This window comes from Bos taurus, chromosome 7 (genome assembly GCF_002263795.3).
Source record: "Bos taurus isolate L1 Dominette 01449 registration number 42190680 breed Hereford chromosome 7, ARS-UCD2.0, whole genome shotgun sequence".
In the NCBI taxonomy this organism is placed as follows: domain Eukaryota; kingdom Metazoa; phylum Chordata; class Mammalia; order Artiodactyla; family Bovidae; genus Bos; species Bos taurus.
This window is the reverse complement of record NC_037334.1, coordinates 49,612,755-49,640,678: the sequence shown is the minus strand read 5'-3', so window position 1 is coordinate 49,640,678 and position 27,924 is coordinate 49,612,755. Positions and strand designations below refer to the sequence as shown.

The window sequence follows — 27,924 nt, the reverse complement described above, 5'->3', positions numbered from 1 at the left end:
AAAATACAATTAATTCACAATATATTGCATTTATGTGGACATTTAAAAGTCTGGAGAAGGAAAGGAATGTCAGATATTAATACTAAATACTTTTCATGACTTTTTTACTTTTTCCTTATATCATATGTATATTATTGGCTCCATTTTACAGATGAAGAAGTGAATACTCAGAGAAGCTAAGTAAGTTCCCTACTAACATCTTGAATCCAGGAAGTCAAGGAGTCAGAATTTAAATCTAGCTGCCTAACACTAAAGCATATGCTACTTCCCACTACATTTGTAGAAACAATACAAATTTCGGAGTGCTGGTTTAGTTTTTTAAAGTTCTTTCCCCAACTTTTTATTTTGAAAGAATGTACTGTTACCTTATTCATAAACTAATAAATAAGTATTGGGTTTTGGGGAGGAGGAAAATAATTATTGTTTCTTACATCTTGAATTTAATAAATATGCTTCTTGGATTTGAACTTTTGTTATCCTGTTCTTAATCGTTAACATAAGCTTGTCTCTTTTTTAGGAAGATGCCCAGGATATGGATGCTTATACCCTGGCCAAGGCCTACTTTGATGTTAAAGAGTATGATCGGGCAGCACATTTCCTGCATGGCTGCAATAGCAAGAAAGCCTATTTTCTGTACATGTATTCTAGATATCTGGTGAGGGTTGTTTTAAGATGTCATTCTGTTATCAGCGAAGCATCCATGTTTAGCATCCTAATAGAAAAAATTTAATCTTCAATAATTTAGCAGTAGTCTACTTGGTGAATATACTTTATAAATAAATAATAATAATAAAGAAGACATCATAAGAAAAGTAAAAAGAATAATGGTATGAAAGAAAATATAAAAATATTGACAATATTCATTATTGATAAAGGCAGGGTGCAGTAGACCATCTATTTCAGAAATAAAACTTTATATAGTTTTGGCATTGGTTGAAAATCACCTGTGGCTTTGGTTGTGGCTATGGGTAAAATTTGCTGCCCAGAGCCACTGGGAGCCTCAGCTCACCACCCACTCCTCTGTGTGGTGAGGTGAAACCCAGACCCCGACATGTGGGGACTGCTGCTCTGGGCATGTGTGCATGCTGTGTGCTCAGACGCTGTCGTGTCTGACTCTTTGCGATCCCATGAACTGTAGCCTGCTAGGCCCCTCTGTCCATGGGATTACCCAGGCAAGAATATTGCAGTGGGTTGCCATTTCCTCCTCCAGGGAATCTTCCCAACCCAGGGATTGAACTCATGTCTCCTGCTGCTCTGGGCAGATTATGTCAGTTTGAAATACTATGCCCAAATAATTCTTGAAGAAACTTCACTTGTCCAATAGAGATACTTCAGTATATGTACAGGGATATATGTACAGAACTGTTCATTGAAGTATTTTTTGTAGTAGGCCAAAAAATTAAGAACCTAAATAACCATTAGTCAAGAAATTCATTGTTAATTTTTGCCTGAAGTTTTATTATAATGTTGCGAAATGATCTACTCCAGAACTCTCTTGAGATGTAAATTCTACTCTAAGCAAGACCCTAGGATTTCCCTGGTGGTCCGTGGCTAAGACTCCCTGTTCCCAATGCAGGGGGCCTGGGTTCAATCCCTGGTCAAGGAACCAGGTCCCTCATGCTACAACTAAGGGTTTGCATGCTTCAGCTAAAAATCCCACATGCCGCAGCTAAAAAAAGATCCTGCATGCTGCAACTAAGACCTGCTGTAGCCAAATAAATACAAAAATACTTATTTTTTTTTTAAAGCATATTTTCCCTTCATTTATTTATGTATTTATCTAGTGTCAGTATGGACTCAAGGTTACCTTTTTTTTTTTTTTTTAATTGTTTATAATTCATTATTGTACTTTATTGTTTTGGTACTCAAATTATTCCAGATTCTCAGTGGGAGCTCCTAAATAGTTGTTTAAAATTAGTGACCAATAGTAGATTTCATTCTGGACTTGGACACTTTAGGTCAATTCAGGCTGCTAGTTTTAGAACAGGTTTCCGAATAAACTGAAAAAAGACCTACTTACTGATTTTCTCTTACAGTCTGGAGAAAAGAAGAAGGATGATGAAACAGTTGATAGCTTAGGTATGAATTTCTTTCTCTTACCTTTTGGACTAAAGCAGAAGTTGCAAATTCTAATTCCTGTAGGAGCCAGGCAGGTAATATAAACATGGGAAGTGGACTGAGGAGAGGTCTGCAAGCTGGAGAGCACAACTGACTGGTGGTTACCCAGCTGCCTCTGAGGGCTCCCTTGTGGGAATGTGGGCTTGATTTTGTCAGGGGCTTTCTTCCCTTGGCCTTACCCTGTTCCCTGCAACCTGAACCTGGAAATTTAGATTTTTAGTTGAGGCTTCTGATATTTAAATATTGATAATTAACTCAAAATTTTAAAAACCCATGTGGACCTAACAGAATATAACTGCAGACCAATTATCAGTTGCAGTTTCTGTAATAAAGTAAATGGACTGTGTAAGATGTCATCGGCCATTGGTGAATGTTGGCTGGAAGTTCCAGTTGTAACTTTGGTTGACACCAAAGGGAGTATCTGAGTCTATGAAATAAAAAGCAGCAGTCTACCCTTAGATCAGAAACTCTGTTTCTTTCCTAGGCCCTCTGGAGAAAGGTCAAGTGAAAAATGAGGCTCTTAGAGAATTGAGAGTGGAGCTCAGCAAAAAACACCAGGCTCGGGAACTTGATGGCTTTGGCCTTTATCTGTAAGTGTTAAGAGTAATTTGGAACTTCAGAGAGAGATTCTTCTGAGTAGAGGGGAGATGTTATTAACTTCTGTGATCGTTCCCTTCTTTTCTAGGTATGGTGTGGTGCTTCGAAAGCTGGACTTAGTGAAAGAGGCCATCGATGTGTTTGTGGAGGCTACTCATGTTTTGCCTTTGCACTGGGGAGCCTGGCTAGAACTCTGTAACTTGATTACTGACAAAGAGATGGTAAATTTGAGATAAGCTATATGAAAAACCTTTTGCTTCAAGTCTTATGTAATTCTTTAATAAACGGGGAGGGGGAGAAAAATTTTGCTAAACCTTTCATTATAGCTACCTCTTTGCTCCCTCTCCTGTGGTCTCTTTCACTGTTGGGATTTAGGTCTTTATTTGAAAGACTAATGTCTAGGTCTTGTTTGGTAGATGCTATTGGATTTGCATCCAGTTGTGTTAGACTATCTTTTCATATTCATGCTTTCAGATTCAAGTTTTACTGTAACTTGTTTTCTAGACTAAATGCTATTATAGTTTCCTAATTCCAAAGATGCTATAGGAATAATTTCTCTTAAATCAAGAATTGTATTAAAAGCATGTTTAATGTCTCTTCTGAACTGTCATAGGACTGTTAAGATTTAGAAATTTGTTAATTAATGAAATAATGTATATGAAATGGCTTTATAAACTGCAGTTGTTTTATTAGTCATTGTTAGAGAACAATGTCTACAGAGTTGTCTACAGAGTTTATTTTGCTGTTCTTCAGTAGTTAATAGAAGCAACAACATACTTCCTTTTGTTGACTCTAAGGGACCAAGGGCTGGTTGATTTCCCTTAATAATGATACATGCTACTTAATTTGAGTCTGAAATCTTAATCTTGGTTTACTTCTATTCACTTATCTCTAACTGCCTACCACACTTTCATTAAGCTCTGAACTTAAAATATGTAAAACCACATTTCTCATCTTGCCTCTTCAGTTCTCTTTCTTTCTCTCAACCTGATGGACTCTCAGTTACATCACTCCTTCTCAGAAAGTACTCAGTCTTGATACCTCAAAGTCATATTTTGTCTCTTCCCTTTTTCTCATCTCCCTTTATCTAGTCAGTCACCAAACATTGCCATGGTTTCCTTCTTGTCTGCATCTCTTTCTCTTGGTTCCCTTTGCCATCTTGGTTATCATCTCAAAACTAGATTACTTAAAAGTAATAAATACTTTCTATCTAGCTTTCCTATTTTTGTACTTCCCATTTCCAAGCTATCTTACATACTGTTTCCAAACTTATTCTTAAGGCACTCATGTCATCATGTCATTCTCTTAACAAAGATTGCAGTGTTTTCACATTGCATCCCATTTCTGGTTGTAGCATAGCACCCACTCTTAGTTCAGTCTTTTTTTTTCCTACAGCTTCCCAACACATAGCCTCCCCTCAAACTGAACTAGTTGTCTCATCCTGTTTACCTACACTCATGACTTTTTCCTCTGTTGTTACCCTTACCTAGAATGTTGTCTTTTTTCTCTTCCTCTCCCCTTTTCTATTCAGTTTTTACCCATCCTCCAAGACTCACCTCAAATCCTATCTTTCTGAAGCTAGACCATTCTTCTCTATTCCCGCTGTTATGTTTGTGAGTCCTATTCACTTAATTGAACAGCATCTCAGGTGGTGCTAGTGCTAAGGAACCTGCCTATCAGTGCAGGAGACATAAGAGATGCAGGTTTGATCCCTGGGTTGGGAAGATCCCCTGGAGGAGGAAATGGCAGCCCACTCTAGTTTTCTTGCCTGGAGAATCCCCTGGACAAAGGAGCCTGGTAGGCTGCAAACCATAGGGTTGCAGACTTCAACTTGACTGAAGTGACTGAATACACACACACACCTGTTCATTATTAGGTGCTCTAATAAAATTTAGGTGATAAATTCTTTTAGAAAATAAAGATAGTTCCTTGATGTTCATTTGGGAGAGAGGTCAAAGTATATTAAGTATTTCCCTCTCTCTCCTGCTGCCAGCTGAAGTTCCTGTCTTTGCCAGACACCTGGATGAAAGAGTTTTTTCTGGCCCATATATACACAGAGTTGCAGTTGATAGAGGAGGCCCTGCAAAAATATCAGAATCTCATTGATGTGGGCTTCTCTAAGAGCTCATATATTGTTTCCCAAATTGCAGTTGCCTATCACAATATCAGAGGTGAGTGAATAAGGATAACAAAGTACCATCAAATCCTGAACGTAGCACTGTATTGTTTTCTGAACTCTGTCTTATTTCTGCAGATATTGACAAAGCTCTCTCTATTTTTAATGAGCTAAGGAAACAAGACCCTTACAGGATTGAAAATATGGACACATTCTCCAACCTTCTTTATGTCAGGGTGAGCTGCTTCCTTTGCTTGGACTTGATTAAGCTCTTGTGCTTTGAATCTCCTGGGTTGGATTGTCACCTCATAGCATTAGATACAAGAAAAATAAGGGTTTCTTTTTCATGCTTAGATCATCTTTCTTTTCTTTCAGAGCATGAAATCTGAGTTGAGTTATCTGGCTCACAACCTCTGTGAGATTGATAAATATCGGGTAGAAACATGCTGTGTAATTGGTAAGAGTCATTTTTTTCTTTCAAGATTTATCTTTATTGCAAGTAATCCAAATAACAACAATATAAAGTGTCAAAAAAAAGGAGGGGGGGCAGTTCTCTGGCAGTCCAATGATTAAGACTCTGAGATTCCACTGCAGGGGACATGGATTCAACCTCTGGTCAAAGAACTGGGATCCTGCCAAAAATAAGAGTGTTAAAGGTAATAAAATTATATACAGTAGGATGTCAAGGATCACTGTAATCCCACTCCCAAGACTGTTTGGTGGATACAACTCCAGAATATTTTTCTGTGTAAATAGTAAAAATGGTATATATGCAGGTATGGTTATTTACAAAAATTGTGTCATTATATACACTGCTTTGTAATGTCCTTTTTTTTTTTAACCTAAAATATATCTTCTTCCATCTTTTCATGGTATTACATCTAGAGTTGTATTATTTATGATGGCTATGTAGTATTTTATTATATAGATGTGCCTTTTTAAAATTTAATTGATTTTCTATTGTATAAGTTGTGGCTAGTGTTTCTCTTCAAGAAAGTTAGAGATACCAAGGGAGCATTTTATGCAAAGATGGGCACAATAAAAGACAGAAGCGGTATGGACCTAACAGAAGCAGAAGCTATTAAGAAGAGGAAGCAAGAATACACAGAAGAACTATACAAAAGAGATCTTCACAACCCAGTAATCACGATGGTGTGATCACTCACCTAGAGCCATACATCCTGGAATGTGAGATCAAGTGGGCCTTACTTGAAGCATCACTACGAATAAAACTAGTGGAGGTGATGGAATTCCAGTTGAGCTATTTCAAATCCTAAAAGATGATGCTGTGAAAGTACTGTACTCAATAGGCCAGCAAATTTGGAAAAGTCAGTAGTGGCCACAGGACTTTAAAAGGTCAGTTTTCATTCCAGTCCCAAAGAAATGCAGTGCCATAATATGTTCAAACTACCACACAGTTGCACTCATCTCACATGCTAGCAAAGTAATGCTGAAAATTCTCCAAGTGAGGCGTCAACAGTATGTGAACCAGGAACTTCCAGATGTTCAAGCTGGATTTAAAAAAGGCAGAGGAACCAGAGATCAAATGTCCAACATCTGTTGGATCATAGAAAAAACAAGGGAATTCCAGAAAAGCATCTACTTCTGCTTTATTGACTATGCCAAAGCCTTTGTGTGGATCACAACAAACTGGAAAATTCTTCAAGAGATGGGAATACCAGACCACTTTAACTGCCTCCAGAGAAATCTGTACGGAGGTCAAGAAGCAACAGTTAGAACCAGACGTGGAATGACAGACTGGTTCCAAATTGGGAAAGGGGTACGTCAAGGCTGTATATTGTCACCCTGCTTATTCAGTTTTTATGGAGGGTACATCATGTGAAATGCCGGGCTGGATGAAGCACAAGCTGGAGTCAAGATTGCTGGGGAAAATATCAATAACCTCAGATATGCAGATGACACCACCCTTATGGCAGAAAGCAAAGAGGAACTAAAGAGCCTTTTGTTGAAAGTGAAAGAGGAGAGTGAAACAGCTGGCTTAAAACTCAACATTCCAAAAACTAAGATCATGGCATCCAGTCCCATCACTTGTGGCAAATAGATGGGGAAACAGTGGAAACAGTGGCTGACTTTATTTTTCTGGGCTCCAGAATCACTGCAGATGGTGATTGCAGCCGTGAAATTAAAAGACGCTTTCTCCTTGGAAGGAAAATTATGAGCAACCTAGACAGCATATTAAAAAGCAGAGACATTACTTTGCCAACAAAGGTCCGTCTAGTCAAGGCTATGGTTTTTCCAGTGGCCATGTATGGATGTGAGAGTTGGACTATAAAGAAAACTGAGCACAGAAGAATTGATGCTTTTGAACTGTGGTGTTGGAGAAGACTCTTGAGAGTCCCTTGGACTGCAAGGAGATCCAACCATACCATCCTAAAGGAGATCAGTCCTGGGTGTTCATTGGAAGGACTGATGTTGAAACTGAAACTCCAATACTTTGGCCACCCGATGCAAAGATCTGACTCATTTGAAAAGACCCTGATGCTGGGAAAGATAGAGGGCAGGAGGAGAAAGGGACGACAAAGGATGAGATGGTTGGATGGCATCACTGACTCAGTGGACATGGGTTTGGGTGGACCCTGGGAGTTGGTGATGGACAGGGAGGCCTGGCGTGCTGCAGTTCATGGGGTTGCAAAGAGTCGGACATGACTGAGCAACTAAACTGAACTGAACTGGACTACAAGCAGATCAAACCAGTCAAGAAAATCAGTCCTGAATATTTATTGGAAGGACTGATGCTGAAGCCGAAACTCCAATACCTTGGCCACCTGATGTGAAGAACTGACTCACTGAAAAATACCCTGATGCTGGCAAAGATTGAAGGCAGGAGAAGGGGATGACAGAGGATGAGATGGTTGGGTGACATTACCAACTAGATGGACATGAGTTTGAGTGAGCTCTGGGAGTTGGTGATGGACAGGGAAGTCTGGCACCCTACAGTCCATGGGGTCGCAAAGATTCAGACACAACTGAGCGACTGAACTGACTGTTTGTTAATATACAAAAATTACTTTAGGAAACATCTTTGTATGTACGCATTTATTTTTGTTTGTTTATGCAACTATTTCTTTTTCAATTTTAATTTTTACTTACTTACTTTTGTTACACTGGGTCTTTGTTGCTCTTCATGGATTTTGTCTAGTTGTGGTGAGCAGCGGCTACTCTTTGTGGTGCACAGGCTTTTCATTGCGGTGGCTTCTCTTGTGAAACACAGGCTCTAGGTGCACGGGCTTTAGTGGTTGTAGCACATGAGTTCAGCGCTTATGGCTCACTGGCTCTAGAGCACAGGCTCAATAGTTGCGGCACATGGGCTTAGTTGCTCCTCGGCACGTGGGATCTTCCTAGATCAGGGTTTGAACCCGTTTCCCCTCCACTGGCAGGCAGATTCTTATCCATCGTACTACCACGGAAGTCTTTTATGCAACTCTTTCTGTGTAATAAGTTCCTTGCAGCGAAATGCTGGATCAAAAGGGTGTGCATTTTAAACTTACTAATATTACTAAAATGTTTGTAAGAATTTCCAATTCTATGAAAAAAAAATAAGATTACCTCTTTTTTCTATACAAGGGTGTCTCAAGCTTGGCTCTGTTGACAGTTTTGGTTTTAATTTCTTTTTCGGGAGGCTGTCTTGTACACTGAGGCTTCCCCAGTGGCTCAGTGGTAAAGAATCCACCTGCCAATGCAAGAGCCTTGGGAGATACAGGTTCATTTCCTGGGTTGGGAAGGTCCCTTGGGGAAAGAAATGGCAACCCACTCCAGTATTCTTGCCAGGATAGTTCCATGGACAGAGGAGCCTGGCAGGTTACAGTCCATGGGGTCGCAAAGAGTCGAACACGACTGAACGACTGAGCACACATGCATGTCCTGTACACTGCAGGACGTTAGCAGTATGCCCAGCTTCTAACCACTCAATGTCAGTAACCTCCTTCTGCCAGGTGGGACAACCAAAAATGTTCGCAGGTGAAGCCAAATAACCTTTTGGGGTCAGAATCATCCTCCATTGAGAACTGTGGTCCCATGTATTTGGTCACCCTAGGGTAGCGTGATAATCAGTTGACACAAATAGATGAATGGCCACTCTTGGATAAAAGTAACTTTGGTTGTTTGTGATTGAAAGCCTAAGTTTCCTGGAGATGAAAGACCTTGTTCCTGGATCTTTGGTGACATTGTTGTTAATAAAGTGATAGAATTTCAGGTCAGTCATTCAGTAAATATTTCCAGACCTTGAAGGAGTTGTAGTCCAGTATGGGAAAGAAACATTAAAAAAAAAAAATCCTAGACCTGGGTTTGATCCATAGGTTGGGAAGTTCCTCTGGAGAAGGGAATGGCAACCCACTCCAGTATTCTTGCCTGGAATCCCATGGATAGAGGAGCCTGGTGGGCTACAGTCTGTGGGGTCGCAGAGTTGCACACAACTGAGCAACTAATAATAAAACGACAATGGAAACATAGGTAAGAGGAACAGATGATCTTTTCAATGTCAGAGCATTATGAGTGAAGCATAAAGTCCATTAAGGTGAGGATGGAATTCCAGTTTATTCAGAAAACATTCTTTCAACATATTCTGAATACCAGGTACTATAAAATGTGTTGCAGTACATACCCCATTACCTACTAAGGAAGATCAGTAAGAAACAATGATGTAGTGGGTTGAGTGTTATGATTGAAGTAAGCATAGGATACAAAGAGAGTACATAGGACAGATAGCTAGCTAATCCAGTCTAATCTTAGGGAAGGCGTCTTGAGAAGGTGAGATCTGAAGGAGAGTTGACTAAGGGAGAAGATGGATTGACTTGGGAGGGGTATTGCAGTGCAGAGAAGTGTGAAACAGGCAGTGATCCTGAAGCACTGTGTGGGAGGAGGGGATGTACAAAAGGGGCCGGATCTTGAAGAGCCTTTTATGCTTTGCCAAAAGTTTGGATTTTATTCTTAAGGCAGGAGAAGTCTTCTGATGGATTTTAGACCAGACAGTGATAAACTTTTTCAGATTTTCATTTTCAAATGATAACTGGAGACTGGGCTGGGAAGATTAGCAAAAGGGCAAGACTAGATGCAGGAAGACCAACAAGGAGGCTTTTGCAATAAACCAGTCTAGAGATGAGCCCAAGCTGAGGTATTGGCAGGAGGAATGAAGAGAGGTGATTAGACTTCGAAGATGTTTAGGAAGTAGAACAAATAGAAATTGATGAATGGGTAACTAGATTTACAACAGTGTCCTTTACCTGAAGAAAGGAAATATAAGTAGGGGAGATACCGTTCTTTTTTAGCCTACTAACTTAAAACCAGTTAAAATCAAAGGAGACATACATACGAAGAGTAATGCTTTAGGAGTTTCTGGGGTTTTATTTATTTATTGTTTGGCCGTGCCACACAGTTTATGGGATCTTAGTCCCCCTAGTGGAGAAGGCATTGGTGACCCACTCCAGTGCTCTTGCCTGGAAAATCCCATGGATGGAGGAGCCTGGTAGGCTGCAGTCCATGGGGTCGCTAAGAGTCGGACATGACTGAGCAACTTCACTTTCACTTTTCACTTTCATGCATTGGAGAAGGAAATGGTAGCCCACTCCAGTGTTCTTGCCTGGAGAATCCCAGGGATGGAGGAGCCTGAAGGGCTGCCATCCCTGGGGTCGCACAGAGTTGGACACGACTGAAGCGACTTAGCAGCAGCAGCAGCAGCAGCAGTTCCCCTAGCAGGGTTTAAAGCCAGGCCTTTGGCAGTGAGAGCAAGGAGTCCTAACCACTGGACTACCAGCGAATTCCCATCTGTTTTTGAAAATAATTGATTAGTAAACTTTTAAAATTTATTTTTATTTTTGGTAAACTTCTTAATGAACTGTTTTTGTTTTCTCTTCAATATGTCTATGCATGCGTATACACTCAGTTGTGTCTGACTCTTCGCAAACCCTTGAACTGTGGCCCACCAGGCCCCTTTGTCCATTGCATTCTCTCAGCAAGAATACTGGAGTGGGTTGCCATTTCCTCCTCCAGGGAATCTTCCTGACCCAGGGATCAAACTGGCATCTCCAGCATTGCAGATAGATGCTTTACTGCTGAGCCATCCTGTCCTTTGCCCCCAGTATATCTGTAATGCCTAACAAAGTTCCTAACATATGGTCAATAAATGTTTGTTGAATTCAGCTCACCTATTTTAAGAATAAGGAACGTTAGATAAGATAAAAAGTATATTTCAGCTTCCATATTATAGCCAATTCAGAGGAATTGAAAGGAGTAAAAAGGGTGGAGAGAGAAGAAACTTGAGGACCTGAAAGAGAATGAAACAGTAGAGTGATGAATAGAGTGATGGCAAGAAACCCCCACTTATTTCTTGCTTCTGATTTTATGTCTGGATGTGAGTGGAATGCTTCCTTTTGCATCTTTTCTGGAGTTCTACTCTCTGAAGGCAGCTTTACACACACAAATATATATATATAATGAGTGTATATGTATATATATCTATTACTGTGTAGCATGGTGAAGATTTGGACTCTGGAACCAAACTGCCCAAGTTTAACTCTTGGTTTTGCTATTCACTAGCTGTATGACAGTGGATTTAAATTCTCCTCATCCATAAAGGGATTTATCAATAGAACTTTGTCTTATGTGTTTGTTTTAAGGATTAAGTAAATTAATACATACAAAGCACTTATAACAATGTTAAGTTGCCCAGCACATTGTAATTATACAATACATTGTAGCTGTTGCAACTGGTCAGAAAAGCTCATCTACTTAATCTTTGCACAGAACTTGCCTATTCTGACTTACTTAGCATCTCTTTTGTCATCCTGACTCCTTTAGTAGCTAAAGCTGATACTCCTGCTACCACTGCTTCACTTCTGTTCTATTACAGAAGTTAACCCTTGGACAGTCTGCTTAAAGTTTGGTTATTTTTCTGTATCTGGTTCTGAGTCAGTGACAGAAGCAAAGCTATCTTTATGTACATAAAGACCTCCCATCTTTTTTCCCAGATGAATATCAACTTATGTTGATATTCATATCATATCAACATATGATCTTATGTAATACAGACAGTTGTTATAAATGATTTCTCCTGAATCAAACTGACAGCTGTATCTAGACAAATTTTTTAAAAAAAAGACAAACGCATATATAGAAATAGTATTACTTGTTTTTTTACCAGAGTGGAATCATAAAATTTCTCGCAATTTGTTTTTTCCATTTGACAGTTTATCATGATCTCTGTAAGTTAGTATATGTATATATCTAAATCCACCCTTTTATTTAGTTTATGCACATACAGTTTTTACATAAAGGAGGTGTTTTGTTTTTTTTCCCCCTCACTGCACCCTTCATCCTTTAAAATGCTTGTGTTAGCATGTTCCGGTACCACATAAAAAATATACATACACATATGCGGGGTTTGGGCTTCCCTGGTGGCTCAGTGGTAAAGAATCCTCCCGCCAGTGCTGGAGAGGCAGGTTCAATCCCTGTGTGAGGAAGATCCCCTGGAGAAGGAAACGACAATCCACTCCAGTATTCTTGCCTGGGAAATCCCATGGATAGGGGAGCCTGGTGGGCTACAGTCCCTGGGGTCATAAAAGAGTCGAACATGACTTGTTGACTAAACAACAACGATGCAGGGTTTAATGGGCTGTTTGCTTACAAAAATAGGATCATACTGTACCCATTTCTCTGCATTTTACTTTTCTCATTCAACAATATCTCCTGAGAAATCATTCAGAAGTCTTGGTATGTCTCTAATTTTTTTCTTCTTTTTAAAATAATTGAGGTATAGTTGATTTACAATATTATATTGGTTTCAGGTATACAACATAGCGATTCTGTACAGATGATCATATAATTTTTATTTTTCATTTTTTTTTAATGAAAATTGATATCACATTGATTAATTTGCAGGTATTGAACCATCCATGTATCCCTGGGATGAATCCCACTTGATCATGATGTATGATCCTTTTAATGTATTATTGAATTCAGTTTGCAAATACTTTGAGGACTTTTTTGTCTATGATCATTAGTGATATTGGCTTGTAATTTTCTTGTTTTTGAGATATCTTTGGTTTTGGTATCAAGGTGATGCTGGCTTTGTGAATGAGTTTGGAAATATTCCTTCCTCTAATTTTTGGGAATAATTTGAAGAAAAATAATTGTTAGCTCTTTTCTAAATATTTGATAAAATTCATCTGTGAAGCCATCTGGTCCCAGACTTTTGTATGTTGGGAATTTTTTTATTACTGATTCAGTTTTATTACTGGTAATTGGTCTGTTTATATTTTCTATTCCTGTTTTAATTTTTGGAGATTATATATTTCTAGGAATGTGTCCATTTCTTCTAGGCTGTCCATTTTATTGGTATATATTAAAGATAGCTTTATTAAGGGATAATTTGTGTACCATAAAATTTACCCATTTTAAGTTTACAGTTCATTGAGTTTTTTGCTAACTTATTAAGTTGTGTAACCATAATCATAATCCAGTTTAGAAAATTCTATCATAACCCCAAATTCTCTTGAGTCTATTTTAAGTCAGTCCTACTCCCATCCCCAGGAGATCTGCCTTTTGAGTGTGCAGTTTTGCCCTTTCTAGAAATTTTAAATGGAATCTTGGAATATTTAGTCTTATCATGTGGCTTTTTTCACAGAGCTGTTTTTTGAGGTTTGTCCATGTTGCAGCATATGTCAGTAGTTCTTTTCTTTTTACTGCCGAGAAGTATTTCATTGTCTGGATATATACCACATTTCATTTATGCATTTACTAGTTGAGACAAGTCAGATAATCTTTATTCCCTTTCTTCAAATACATTTTTTAACAGAATCCTAAAATCTTTCATATACTCTTTTTAAGACCAGTGATAGTAGAACTTCCTTGATTCTTGTGGAAGAGAGGAGTTCAGAGTTCTACATTTTTAACCTTTCAGGTACTTCCTTAGGGACCTTGGAAGATAGTTGGAAAACTACCAATCTGAAGCATACTCTAGGAATATCTTACCCTTTATTAAGAAAATACATGTATAATGCTAATATCCAGAGGAAATACAATGAAGAAAACTTTTGTGGTGTTAGGAAACACTTTTAAAAAAAAAAAAACAGAATGTGTGATATTTTCCAAGGAAATGATGATATTGCCTATACAATTTGGCTTTTCTGCAAGGACTTTGGGGGAATGAGTTCTTGCCTACCCTGTAAAATGCTGCCTATTTTAGTGACTTATTTTAATCTTTCTAGTTGTTCACATATTTTTTTTTTTCCAATCAGGCAATTATTATAGTTTGCGTTCTCAACATGAGAAAGCAGCCTTGTATTTCCAGAGAGCCTTGAAATTGAATCCTCGGTATCTTGGGGCCTGGACGCTAATGGGACATGAGTACATGGAAATGAAGAATACGTCTGCTGCTATTCAGGCTTATAGGTGAGGTTTTAGTTGGAGGGTGAGGTGGAGCAGATTGTTGTGATTTTAGGAACCTCTGGGAAGATCACCTGGAGAAAGAAATGGCTTCCCACTCTAGTTTCCTTGCCCATGGATAGAGGAGCCTGACAGGCTACAGTCCGTGGGGTCCAAAGAGAGTCGGACACAACTGAGCAACTGACACTTTGACTTTATTGAGTCTGCAAGTCACTAACTTTGATTCTGCCTCCTTACCAGTTTTCTCTTCCATTTCTTAGGCATGCTATTGAGGTCAATAAGCGGGACTACAGAGCCTGGTATGGCCTTGGGCAGACCTATGAAATCCTTAAGATGCCGTTTTATTGCCTTTATTATTATAGACGGGCCCACCAGCTTCGGTAAGTCTGACCGCCGCCTGATGATATGTTTGTTGTGGGAAGGGCTGACACTTTTCTTTCTCTTTGATAGCTACTAAAGAATCACAGTGAATGGTTTTGACTTTTGGAGACCTAAGTTTAAACATGCCATATGTTGTTTGGTCATTTTTATGTAGTGTATTCTACTAATATGTTAATAGCATAACTGTGGGGACTTCCCTGGTGGTCTGGTAGTCAAGAATCCGCCTTGTAATGCAGGGGATGTGGGTTTGATCTGTGGTTGGAGAACTAAGATCCCACATGCTGTGGAGCAACTAAGCCCAAGCGCCACAACCACTGAGCCTGTGCATCACAACTTGAGTCCCTGCACTGCCACGAGAGATCCTGCATGATGCAACAAAGACCCCCCATGCTGCAACTAAGACCCAAGGCAGCCAAATTAATTAATTAATTTAAAAAGTAGTATAATTGTGCACATAAAATAATATACGAAGTATTGGATTAAAGCCCATTCCTTTCATGGGTTTGAAACAGTTGTGGTGGTGGTTCCTCAAGGGAGGACTTCAGTTATCTTTAAAGTCTTTGCTCAGGTTTCCTATTTTTCGTTCCTCACAGGCCCAATGATTCTCGTATGCTGGTTGCTTTAGGAGAATGTTATGAGAAACTTAATCAACTAGTGGAAGCCAAAAAGGTACCTGAAATTGGGTTCTGGAGAATCTATGTGGAAACCTAATGTTTGGATGAGGGGTTGAGCTATTGGTGCTTAATTTTCCTTCATTTGTATCTGTCTACATAGGGAAGTCTGAATATTTATAGGCTCATAGTGTGTATAAAGCAAAGCAGGGCTGACATAGTGGGAATGTTAATATGTAGCCTGGGCCTCAGATCTAGTAAAAATGCTTTGTATTCTCTAAATCTGAACTTCTAGGAGGATTGCAGGACCTGCGTGAGTCATGGCACATGGGGCAATGATTGAAGTGACTAGTTTATTTCTTTCTTTATTGACAGTGCTATTGGAGAGCTTATGCCGTGGGAGATGTGGAAAAGATGGCTCTGGTAAAACTGGCAAAGTGAGTGAAAGAGTGAAATGTTAGTTATATTTCTGTTGGCTTCTCTGGTAGGTGGATGCTGCATGTTCTAGAGCCTCTTATCCATCATCTACATGAATGAGGGGATGTTCAGTTCAGTTGCTCAGTCGTGTCCAAATCTTTGTGACCCCATGGACTGCAGCACGCTGGGCCTCCCTGTCCATCACCAACTCCCAGAGTTTCCTCAAACTCATGTCCATCGAGTCAGTGATGCCATCCAACCATCTCATCCTCTGTCGTCCCCTTCTCCTCCCACCTTTAATCTTTCCAGCATCAGGGTCTTTTCAAATGTGTCAGTTCTTCGCATCAGGTGGCCAAAGTGTTGGAGTTTCAGCTTCAGCATCAGTTCTTCCAATAAAAATTCAGGACTGATTTCCTTTAGGATTGACTGACTGGTTGGATCTCCTTGCTGTCCAAGGGACTCTCTCAAGAGTCTTCTCCAACACCACAGTTCAAAAGCATTAATTCTTTGGCGCTCAGCTTTCTTTATGGTCCAACTCTCACATCCATACATGACTGCTGGGAAAACCGTAGCTCTGACTAGACTTTGTTGGCAAAGTAATGTCTCTGCTTTTTAATATGCTGTCTAGGTTGGTCATAACTTTTCTTCCAAGGAGCAAGTGTCTTTTAATTTCATGGCTGCAGTCACCATCTGCAGTGATTTTGGAGCCCCCCAAAATAAAATCTGTCACTGTTTCCACTGTTTCCCCATCTATTTGCCATGAAGTGATGGGACCAGATGCCATGATCTTAGTTTTCTGAATGTTGAGTTTTAAGCCAAACTCAGGGATGTAGTACAGTGTATGAATACTGATCTGGAAACTTAGTCATCTTGACTCAAGAGAATGCTAGTACTTTTTGAAGGGGAATTGTTTTCCCATTTGGAAAATTCAAGAACTAATTGAAAGAAATGGAATTTTATGTGAGAGCAGTCTAGAGAAACTCATTTAGGTATCAGTCTCCTCTTCAGCCCCAGAAAAATACAGAATAACTCAGAAATGATAGGGAAAGAGGTTCTTAAATGCAGTTTCATTCCTACCAGTTATTTTCTGGATTCTTACAAAAAATCTGAATTGCTTGGTATCTTTTTGACCTTACTCAGGGTATTACCAGGCAATTTTTGCAATGGTTTGTTATCCAGCTTAAGTATTTACTAACTTTCCCTCCATCACCAGAAGCAGAATGATTTGGAGCTTTGATGAAGTAACCATCACTTCTGGGCACTAATATTATTCTGGGTCCCACTGTGTCATTTATGTCAAAATTTGTACTTGTCTATATATTGTCATTTTTTGATGTTATTTGTGTGCTTTTACTTTTTTTTTTATCTCTAGCTTGCTTTGCAATATGATTTGTACCTAAAGACCGATTTCTTTTGTAGGCTTCATGAACAGTTGACTGAGTCAGAACAGGCAGCCCAGTGTTACATCAAGTATATCCAAGATATCTATTCATGTGGGGTATGTGTCATTAGCATGAGAATTGGGTTGCTGATCTTATTCTTATCACCTCAGTCATTCCTGCTTTCCTTATCTAGGAAATAGTGGAACACTTGGAGGAGAGCACTGCTTTCCGCTATCTGGCCCAGTACTATTTTAAGTGCAAGCTGTGGGATGAAGCTTCAGCTTGTGCTCAGAAGTGTTGTGCATTCAATGATGTAAGTATCAGTACTTTAGTGAAAGACTTGGATTTTAAGTTTGAGGACATGACTTTACTGTGATCTGGGGGTAGAAGGTGGTTAAAAGGGTGAGTGGAGAGGTTACCTTGTTCTGAGGAACTTTATAAGTCAGTATTTTAGAACCTGGTTTTGAGAATAACTTTGGATATATTTTGATACATTTGCTTGACCTTGTTTCAGACCCGGGAAGAAGGTAAGGCCTTGCTCAGGCAAATCCTACAGCTTCGGAACCAAGGCGAGACTCCCTCCACTGAGATACCTGCTCCCTTTTTCCTCCCTGCCTCACTGTCTGCTAACAACACTCCCACACGCAGAGTTTCTCCACTCAACCTGTCTTCAGTCACGCCATAGTTGGCTGCTTTCAAACCAGAACATTGCCAGACCCATATTAAGCCTTATCTCCATGTAAAGAACAGCCATGTCTATTTTTCCAAGGACCTTATTTCTTTTTGTTTTACAACTCCTTGGGGACAGCTTACAGAATCACCTTCAGAGTAGACTGACAGAAGGAACAGTAGACTGGCAGGAACAGATACTGTCTTCTGCCAGTTTGAAGCACTTCTATCTCCCTTCTGTTTAGAGTGGCTACAGATCTTGGCCTTTTTCCCAGGTCTTTTGGCACCCCCACAAAACATCCCTTTAACAGCACTTTAGCACAGGCAAGTCTACAGAAACAAAATTTAAATGCTGCTGGGAGTGGGAGATTTCTTTAGAAAGGCAAGGAAGAAAGCCTGCCACTTTACCCTCTGCTGACAATAGGGCACTGGATACCCTAGGAAGGTCAGGGCACTGGATAGACAGACATGACTCATCATTCTTTGATGTGCTGAGCATGACTACTTTGATATCAGAGATTAGTTTTAAATGGATTCTAGCTGTACTTTTGTTCTCACTAGGAAGACATTCTTCCAAAACATGATTTTGGGGTGTCTCCTAGAAACTTTCAAATTGGAAGTAACAAGTAGAGTTGAACAAAGGGGCAAAAGGACTCACTGAGTGTGGAACTGATGGCCCCTACTAAGGGGAAACATGTCTAGAGTTAGCTATACCCCTACTAAAGCAGAGCAAGGAGACAGGATTACAGAGTTTCACAGATATTTGGGTGTGTAACTTTTGTGACTATACAGATAAGAATAAACTCTTTGAGTCGGTCTGTTTTAATAAATATTTTTGACGTAATTGTTTGTGTCTCCCCCCCCCCCCCCCCGCCCCATCTCCAGCAGAATGATTTTTTCTAACCTTCACCTGTTAGACAAGGTAAAAGTAATCATTTCTGCTGTATTCTTGGAGAGTTTCTGGCCTGTGCTTGTGTGTTCCGTAGGAGGTAATATGCTGTGATTATGTCTGCTGTGATTGGTTTGTACAGTGGATACTATGGGTTATTCTGAGCTCAGGGCCCAGCCTTCCTTGATTCTTTTTCCAGAACAAGTCTGTTACCCATTCATCTCCTAACATATGACACTTCACTTTTTATTAAGGAAGGTTTAGAATATCTAGTATCTCTTGAATTCATTTCTTACTAAGATTTCTTGGGTTAGCTGTATACCAGTTGCTGGTCTCTACTGCCATTCCTGTGCAAAGTTCCCAGGGGCCTGGATGATATTTGATTTTCAGTTTTTCTGCCCCTTTTATAATTTACTTCAATGATAATGCTAGATTTGGAATTCAGATATAAAACGTGAATAATATCTTTATTTTAATATAACTTTTGTGTGCACAGAAACCATATAAGTAAAAAAGTGTACGATTACATAGGTGATTATATTACAAAAGGGAGAAAAACTACTACTAGTGTCTGAATATTGCATTTTAGATAGAGTTTCTGGTATATATATATGGTAAAGCTTTAAAGAAACCTGTTTCTTAAACTGAGCAGCAGACCCACCTGTGGGGAGTGCTGTCTCCTCACAACCTTAGTATTTTTTGCCGAAAGGCCCAGATTTGAGTAAAGGGGAACGCCTTGAGCGCAGGATTCGGGCATAAGGGCTGCAGTCTGTTGAACTTTGGCAGGTGGGTGTTCGGGGAAGTAAGTTACGAAGAAACGGTTTCTTCCCTGGGGGCTGTTGGTTTGGTTGCTGGTTTTCCTGGTTGGCACCAAGGCGCTTTTTGGTAGAAGCCTGGCCTTGGAGTTTCAGCACAGTATGATACTGCTCCGCGATGCATGCTGCCTTCTTCCGAAGGTCCAGTTTTACTAGTGTCATATTATTCTGCAACTCAGCCAGTGTCTGATCCTAAGGAAGATGAACAGAGTTATAGAAAACATTTTCTGTCTGATCTATTAGAGAAACTCAAGAGGGCAAGGTAATACACACTATAGTTAATAAAACTTCTTTTTACAAAGATTAGCTCTGTATGGTCAGAGCTTTAATTGAATGGTGTGTGTGTGGGGGGTGCGTATTGGTTTTTAAGACCCAAACAAATAGCACTGAATAGAAGGACCTTTCTAACACATCAGGTGGTATGAGCCTGAATAATTTTACTTAACCTCCAAGAGCCTCAGTTCCTGGGTGGGTATCAAATTAGGATGTATTTTTTTACATTTCCATATATCTGGATGGAATCAGGGTACATTTATTGATGACAGTGTCATAGCTTAATTGTTAGTGTTTTGTTTTACTATGGTTTCCTGCAGTTTAAGCATCTTGGATGAAATATGGTAGTATCTCCCTCCCTAGGACAGTTATAACAGAAAAAGCCTATAATTACTTAGCATAACGCCTTGTACTTAGTGAATGGTTACTTTGCAAGAAGAGAAACTCCCCTCACTAAAAGATTAGCCTAAAAATCTTTTTTATCTTCCTCATATATACTCTGACATGGGCTGATGGGAGAAAGTGATATATAGGCTGCCCCAACCTGTTTGATTAAGATGTCATCACAAGTGGCCAAGGCTTGGCGAAGTTTTCCTGCTCCAGTGTTGTGGCAACAGGCTCTTTCCGCTGACTGGAGAGACTCACCAAGTTTCTGAAGCTCTGTCCGCAGTAGCCTTATATTCTGAAAAAGGAAGAGTAGGAACCAAATTGTGGTCAAGACATCACGCCAAGTGATCTATAGGAGTCAGAGAACCATCTGGAGAGAAGTAAAATTAGAAGGCTAGCCGTAAGAATGCAGTAGCCACTCCAGGATGGCACAGAAAGCATCTTGTCCTCACATAAATCAGGGATACAGTGCTGGAAACTGTCTTAGGTGAGAGCTTTGGTAACGGAGAAAGCTAATTACCTTCTGGCCCTCCTCTAACTTCTTGTCCACATCAACGATGAAAGGCTTGGCTGAGGGTGGGGGTTCTAACATTTTCTGGTACTTCTGCAACTCTGAAGGAAAGAAACAATAACCTCACATGTGTAGGCTTTCTAGCCTTGGACTCTTTAACTGAATTAACAGTAGTATTCAAAAAACATAACAAGTGAGGCCATGTGCATCCCAGAATGAAACGTCAGGGGGATGTAGCTTGGCAGTCAAGGAAATTATGCTGGAGTTGGCCCCAGAAGGCCCAAGTTTGAAGAACAGCTTTCCCTGAAATACTTCTGCTTCCTGCCCTCTCTCCCTCCTCACCTTCAGTGGTGGAGTTTAGCTCTGCTTTGCATTGTTCCAGTTTAGCTTTAATCTCGTGGAACTGCTGGGTGGAAACAGAAGTCAATCTTTGTGACCGCCGTAGGGACAGTTCAGACCCTGAGGGTTGATGGGCCACTTGCTGCTGTCTGGCTTCCTGCAGGAGAGCTTCTAGCTCTTTAATCTTCTCATCTCGCTCCTAAAGGGAAACAGAACACAATTCTGTTCAGAGTCAGATGAATCCTACAGGTATAGATGACTGAAGAATGAACAAAAATTTCCCTGTAAATTAGCATTTACACCATTTCTTGGCCAAACTCTAAATCAGTTCATCAAACACAGATTGACATAAAGCACTAAGGAGACAAGAGAAAGGTGAATTACACATTCCGCCCCTACTTTATCTCAGGCAAGCTAGCGATGGGAATCTGAGCAGCTACTTGGGGCTGGTTCAGGGCAACTCACCTGAAGTTCTTCTTGGTAAAAACTTGTCAGTGACTCCTTGAGGATTGTTAGTTTGTCTTCATACAGTTCCTCTAGTAGTTCCTTTTGTGTGTCCAAATGTTCACTGTCAGAGGAGAAAAGAGAAGTCAGTGCAGATTCTGAGGAGTGAGCTTGGAAAGCAGATCTTGAGGCACTACTCCATCCTAGTCTCTACTTCCTACCCTACGGTCTAGAACAAGAGGGGTTACTCGGCTGGTACCTGCACCACTGTTCTCGTTGTTGCATCTGCTCCACCATCTCATTGCAAATTTCATCACGGAGCTGCACCTCCAGCCGCAACTTTTCCTGCCGTTCTTTTAAAAGCAGTGCTTTCATGGCTTCTACCACCTGTAGGAGCTCCTAGGAGGGACACACAGGTCAGAGGTTATCAGAAGTCCATGCCCTAAAAAGGTACAGGTCCACTTGGCACATAGCATGGAAAATGTATAGCCATCAAGCCGCTGCACCAAAGTTTTCTTGCATTCTCACCTCCTTCCCATATGTGGAGATGTCAACTTCATTTTCAATGTCATCACCAAGGCCTGGGTCAGTCTTAGCTCCAGTCTCTAAGCTGGGAGAAGCGCGCAGACTGTGTTCCTTGAGGAATGAATGTATCGATGGAAATCCAAGTTGCACAGGTGGAGCATGCACAAGCTGTGAGGGGAAAAAAATCTTAATCGAATCCATTACTAGTTCCTAGTTGCTTTCTGAAGTACAGGTACCAGCCCAAAGTGAGCACAATCATCACACCTATAGCTTCGCACCTGGCTAGCAATGGCTGAGAACTTGGCCACGTGAAGAGTCTCATCATAGGTAGACGCACAGGGATTCACATTGACAATCATGCAGGAGCGGCCTCGGCCTGTGAAGAAGCCTTGGAACACTCGAGTCAGCTTGCTGTCACGGAAGGGAACCAGGTTCTGCTTTGAGCTGGCAGGGAATTAAAGAGAATAGTGCTGTGAGCAGAGCTCTAGCCCCTGAGGAGATACTAGCACTAGCCCCTGTGATGATCAGGAAGTCTTTTAGCAAACTGCAGAGTGCCAGGCCATCCTGGCTTGCAGTGAAAAGCTTACCGGTTCTGCTGGTTTTGGCGCAGGGCAGCGATACAGCGGCCCAGGGTGTGCAGAGAAGTGTTAATGTTTCCTGCTTCCTTCAGCCGCTCACCACTCTTTTGATCTTTGCAGCGCTCTGAGCCAGCGAGATCACAGAGTGATAACCTTGAGTGATGGACAGGATCTGACATTAGGGCCCCATGTTATATGCTTTTTAGCCCCTTCATATAGTTCTAGGGAGGGGAGGGCCTGTGAAGAAACTCTGTACCCAAGGAAAGAGAACATGAATCTAATGGAAATAATTCCTTTGAGGACTGCCTTGTCCCCTCCCCCAACCACCATTTATGGCCCCAAAGCCCAAATTTCTAAATGGAAAAACTTACTCGCTAATCTTGGGGATTATATCTCCTTCCCCCTGAAGGTGCAGGATCCGGATTGAGAAGATGCTATGACTAGAAGTTAAAAAAAATAAAAGTCACTGCATATCTTCTATGATCAGGTGGAGGACTAATGTTTCCTGAAACACAGTGAAAGGCTGACTCATTAACCTACTAACCTGCGGCTAGAGTTCTGGTTCAGGTGGGTGCTGGCAAAGCTCTGGTTTTTACGACCCACTTTCAGGAGTTTCCAGGCCTCCTCAGCATCCTGAACATGAATCCAATTGAGATCTGATGTAAAGATGGGCATACATAAGATGGGAGCACCTAACTCTTTTCCAAGTCTCTCCCAAGGTCCCCTCCAGGGTTCATGCCAGCCACTGTTTTCCCATACCTTTTACGTAGGGATTGCCATTCTGATCCTCACACAGCCGCAGAGTCTGCCTCTTGCGCTGCTGGCTAGGCGGTTCTAACAGGTCATAAAGCAGTTCATTGTAGATCTCAAAGAAGGAGATCCAGATGGAGAAGCGAAGATCTGCAGGGACACTTACAGGGACAGTGTCTGGTTGTGCCCATCGGTGACTCATTTCTGGGGAAAAAGCCAATGTCCAGAGGATCAACTCAAGGGTAATCCACCTCTCCTTTAGCCTGCAGGGGCCTCAGAAAGTGGAACTCAGTTTGCAACCTCTAATCTGTACCCTTGGAGTTTTGGGGAGCAGAAAATGGGTTCCTACTGTTAATTGGCACAGAGCCCAGTCATGGTACATACCATCCAGCTGGCTACTGCTGGGAAACTGGCTACTGGAGGAGAGCCCTGCGATGCCACTGTCAAAGCTGGTGCTGGTACCCATCCGGCTGTCAATGTAGACACTTTTCTTTAAGGAGGTGGACAGCTCCTCCTGGAGGGGTCCAGGGATAAGATATGCATAAAACTTTCTGGAGGTTTGTCCCCTATCCCTGCCTCTATGAATACCAACACTTTACCTCTTGGAGGCCTCCATTTAGTAGGGCCAGTTTCTTTAATTCCTCCTGCCGGATCTGCTTGCTGTCTAGCCACATTACCTCATTGGAGAACAAGGGCTTCAGATTAGGTGTTGGATGAAGCTGGCCTTGGAGGCTATTGAAGATCAGAGCCAGGGACCTAGGCAGGATCCCACCATCCTTGATGGTACCTGGAGGCATGCAAAAGATGGACAGTTGCAGCAAGCACTGTTCAACTCAGAGCATCAAAAGCCAAAGACAATCAGCAGTTCTGTGAGGCCTAATACTCACCTTGAATTGTGTAGGTTTTCCCTGAGTTGGTGACTCCATATGTATAGATGAGCCAGTTCTGTCCTTTAAGTACATCCTTTACCATCTCCTTCACAGTCAGGTTGAAGAAAGATGCCTGTCCCACTTCTGGTCCAAAGATCTAGGGATAGACCCAATTTCTCAGAGACCCATCCTTCATCTGGAGAAGGCAATGGCACCCCACTCCAGTACTCTTGCCTGGAAAATCCCATGGATGGAGGAGCCTGGTAGGCTGCAGTCCATGGGGTCACTAAGAGTCAGACATGACTGAGCAACTTCACTTTCACGTTTTACTTTCTTGCATTGGAGAAGGAAATGGCAACCCACTCCAGTATTCTTGCCTGGAGAATCCCAGGGACAGGGGAGCCTGGTGGGCTGCCATCTATGGGGTCGCACAGAATTGGACATGACTGAAGCGACTTAGCAGCAGCAGCAGCATCCTTCATCTCCCACTTTTCCCTGTGCCAAGCCAGAAAATACATCCCTTCCTGGGTGGTTGGCTCTGGAGACTACTCAAGCAGCTTCTTCCTGCAGTGCTACCAGTTGCTGCCTAAATACTCTCTGCCAGTCCATCTTTCATCCAAATCAATAAATACTTACAGAATGCTATCCGCTAAGTCCAATGCTGCACACAATATGGAGCAACATAATGGTCACAAGCATGGGCTTGGTAGATGAATCTAGATTCAAGTCCTAACTCTAACAATGACTAGTACATGGCCTCAGGAACATTATATTCAATGAGTCACAATATCCTTACCCGGAAAATAGGGACAGTGATGATAGTAACAACAGAGTTGTTGGGAATTAATGTATATAAAGTACATGACTGACAACACATAAGGGTCCCCCAAACCGTAGACATGCATATATAATGAACTCAGTCAAGTAAAATGCTTTCCTTCTGAAGAGGGAATATAGCTGCTCCTACATGTTGGTCCCTTGTTCACATATCAGTAACTCCATACCTGGGAAAAGGTGAATCTGTGGGTGGCCTGTCCAATTCCTCGCTCGTTGCTCTTCTGGGCAAAAGAGTCCTTGGGTGCCTGAAGGGCAAGGGTCTCCATATTCTCAATACAGACACAACCCTGAGATGGGGGAAAACAGTTGTCACAAAAGGAAACAATCCTGGGAACCTCTGTTGTACGTATCATTCCTTCTTTTAAATCCTCCCTCCTCAGAAACATACCTGATCCTCCTGTCGTTCTAACTCTGAAGGTAACAAGGGCCTGACCCTCAGGTATACTTTCACCTTCTCTGTACCATCTTCAGATGGAACCTGTAGTAGAATTCCCAGTCAGAATCACAGATTAATCTCAGTTACTTCTGAGCAGATAGGCAAACACAACATAGTTTCTGGGAATCATGCTAACACTATCCCAATTAACTTCAGATGACTCTGTGCCGTTACTCTGGTTCCATAATCATTCCAACCCACATGGAGTTTTTCAGTACTTAAGCACCATTCCTTGTCTCTTCAGTATCCTGAAAACTTGGCTTACCACAGATTATCTGCATCAGAAGTGGCTGACTGATACAAAAATCAGTGTGTGATATTATAGCAAAACACAGTAGTGAAGCACTTTCCATGTGTGCTAAGCCGCTTGTGTCCGACTCTGACACTATGAACCACAGCCTGCCAGGTTCCTCTGTCCATGGAATTTTCCAGGCAAGAATACTGGAGTGGGTTGCCATGCTCTCCTCCAGGGGATCTTCCCAGCCCAGGGATTGAACCCATGTCTCTTACGTCTCTTGCATTGGCAGGTGGCTTCTTTACCATTAGTACCCCTAGGAAGACCCAGTTAAGCACTTTGGAGGCAGACATACCTGAATTTGAGTCCCAGTTTCATCATTTAGTAACTATTAGATCTTAAATAATCACACCCACCACGTTCATTTAACAAATATTTATAGACGTCTACTCTGGCCTAGAAATTCTAAGAGGCTCTGGTAGCCCACAGTGAAGAATATTACCAAGGCTTCTGCTCTCATGAAACTTCTACAGAAGAGAAGACTTCTGAGTGGAGCTGTTCTCAATTACGGGCATTTCCCTTTCAAGAGACATTTAATAATGTTAGGACAGGTATCGTGGTTGTCACAAATGGGAAGGATCTACTGAATTCTAGTGGGTAGAAGCCAGGAATGCTGCTTAACATCTTAAATTGCACAGGATAGCCCCCTATAACAAAGAATTATGGCTCCAAACATCCATAATGCTGCACCTGAGAAACAGCTCAGCAGAAAGAAAGTTTCCTTAAATGGAAGCTATGGTTGATATTAAAACCTGAATGTACATTTCACCTACGTAATGGTGATATGAACTTGTGCAAATTAACTAAAACGTCTGGGCCTCATGGTGAAGGAGAGACGACGACTGCCTTTCCTCACAGGATAAACTGAGAGTAAGCGTTCAGTTTCATTAATGCAACGCAATTAATAGCTTTCTTATGGACACACAACTGTACATTTTTTACTTATCATGCTCTTAATTTTGAGTTGACCTGTCAAACTCTAGAATTCCTGGGTTTTTTACCTCATGCTTCTCTGTATGGACAACTAGTAGGCTGATTATATCACTTTCAGTCTCCAAGCCACTCTTCAACTCCTTTACCTGCTTGTCTTCCAGGGAGGTGGAGATGACAGAGCAGTCTGACAGCAGATCCTTGCGTATCACGGATCCCAAATCTGCAGCTGTGGACTCAAACATGGGGGAGACTACGACCTCCTCATCGGACAGCAAGCCAGCTGGTGGAGAAAGGATCCCTTGCGACATGTCAGCAGGGGCAGTTTAGGTCTAAAAAGAGACAAGAGTGGGTAGGGAGGAGAACCTTAAGGGATAAAAGGGGCTGAAGAATTCTGAAGAATTCAGCCTCTTTTCTAGGTAAGAAACAACTCCCTGGCCCCAGGACAACCTAGTCTCGCTGCCTGAATTCCTACTCCCTTTTCCTTTCAACTACCAGCAAACGGGAAAGAGAGAAAGAGTTAATCATTTAATCCAATCTGAGGCAGCATTTCGGACCGCAAACAGGAATGAACAGATATCTAACTCCGAAAACATAAGGCCAAGTTCCAAGCAGGGAGCCTCCCTCAAGCCGTGTCAGTAGCCCTAGGCTCATTCTCTAAACCTCGCCCCTAGGCCCACGGTGAGGACAGAATTATTAAGAAAAACAGAAATAGCGGCAGTTCCGCTTTCTGAACGCCTAATCCGCCAGAGCAAAGGTGCCCCAACTTGGCTCAAGTACAGCCGCACACTCACCTAAAGACGCCACACTTCTACGGTACCGGCTCACTCACACCCCACAGCCGAAACTGGACTTTCGCAGCTTGAGAGCACAACTCCACCCACGAAGCGCACCTTTGTTACTGATACAATGTTTTAAATTGCGCGCTGCGTTCGTTCGGCCAATCAGATAGCGAAGCTTGCACCTACCAATCAGTGCAAGGGGGCGGGCGAAACCCGGAAACAGTTTTCTTCGGCTTGACCTCTCTGCTCAAATGTGGGACGGGTTACCAACTGTCGGATTTTGGAGCTGCGTCAACTGGAACTTCGGTTTATCAGTTTTTCTTGAACCCTAGGCATTTCTTTTCTAAAAAGCCTGAAGGAAATCCTAAGGCTTCAGCCACCATTCTCTGTTCTTTCGCACATTCCTTCCCAGGAACTCACAAGAATACCTGATTTTGGGCGCTAGTTCATCTTAGGGTGGGGACAGGGGGCTACATTTCCCAGGATGCACCGCGAATAAACGCTGGAACTCTATTTCCCAGAATTCCTTGGGCTTCAATTCAGCCAGAAATCTTCCTTCGGGGGTTGGAGACGT

At 41.6% G+C, this 27,924-nt stretch overlaps 2 protein-coding genes and 1 non-coding gene across 4 annotated transcripts in view; 2 read left to right on the top strand and 1 right to left on the bottom strand.

The window, feature by feature from the left end:
- CDC23 (cell division cycle 23) overlaps positions 1-27,863 on the top strand; it is a 29,453-nt gene extending 1,590 nt beyond the window's left edge. The window contains exons 3-16 of one of the 2 annotated variants that reach the window (XM_059888110.1): positions 518-655; positions 2,037-2,079; positions 2,603-2,708; positions 2,804-2,936; positions 4,709-4,886; positions 4,970-5,067; positions 5,207-5,288; positions 14,083-14,236; positions 14,491-14,610; positions 15,205-15,280; positions 15,598-15,659; positions 17,059-17,137; positions 17,215-17,334; positions 26,733-27,863. In XM_059888110.1, coding sequence (XP_059744093.1) covers positions 518-655; positions 2,037-2,079; positions 2,603-2,708; positions 2,804-2,936; positions 4,709-4,886; positions 4,970-5,067; positions 5,207-5,288; positions 14,083-14,236; positions 14,491-14,610; positions 15,205-15,280; positions 15,598-15,659; positions 17,059-17,137; positions 17,215-17,334; positions 26,733-26,759 — 1,416 coding nt within the window. In that variant the 3' untranslated portion in view covers positions 26,760-27,863. Of the gene's footprint in view, positions 1-517; positions 656-2,036; positions 2,080-2,602; positions 2,709-2,803; positions 2,937-4,708; positions 4,887-4,969; positions 5,068-5,206; positions 5,289-14,082; positions 14,237-14,490; positions 14,611-15,204; positions 15,281-15,597; positions 15,660-17,058; positions 17,138-17,214; positions 17,335-17,535; positions 18,523-26,732 lie in introns of those variants that run through there. The other variant, NM_001080266.1, reaches the window with a different exon arrangement.
- Positions 929-1,055, top strand: LOC112447630 (small nucleolar RNA ACA64). Its single transcript, XR_003035820.1, has one exon. It is a non-coding gene; the product is annotated as a small nucleolar RNA ACA64 (small nucleolar RNA).
- KIF20A (kinesin family member 20A) lies at positions 19,024-27,422 on the bottom strand. The gene is given in 19 exon segments (NM_001046288.2): positions 19,024-19,586; positions 20,212-20,349; positions 20,575-20,666; positions 20,908-21,103; positions 21,370-21,472; positions 21,608-21,747; positions 21,877-22,041; positions 22,152-22,317; positions 22,461-22,604; positions 22,823-22,891; positions 22,996-23,107; positions 23,211-23,405; positions 23,586-23,715; positions 23,801-23,988; positions 24,089-24,227; positions 25,075-25,194; positions 25,296-25,385; positions 26,718-26,900; positions 27,363-27,422. Coding segments are annotated over 18 exon segments (2,667 nt in total). The 5' UTR covers positions 26,880-26,900; positions 27,363-27,422; the 3' UTR covers positions 19,024-19,268.
- Positions 27,864-27,924: the final 61 nt, after the last annotated feature.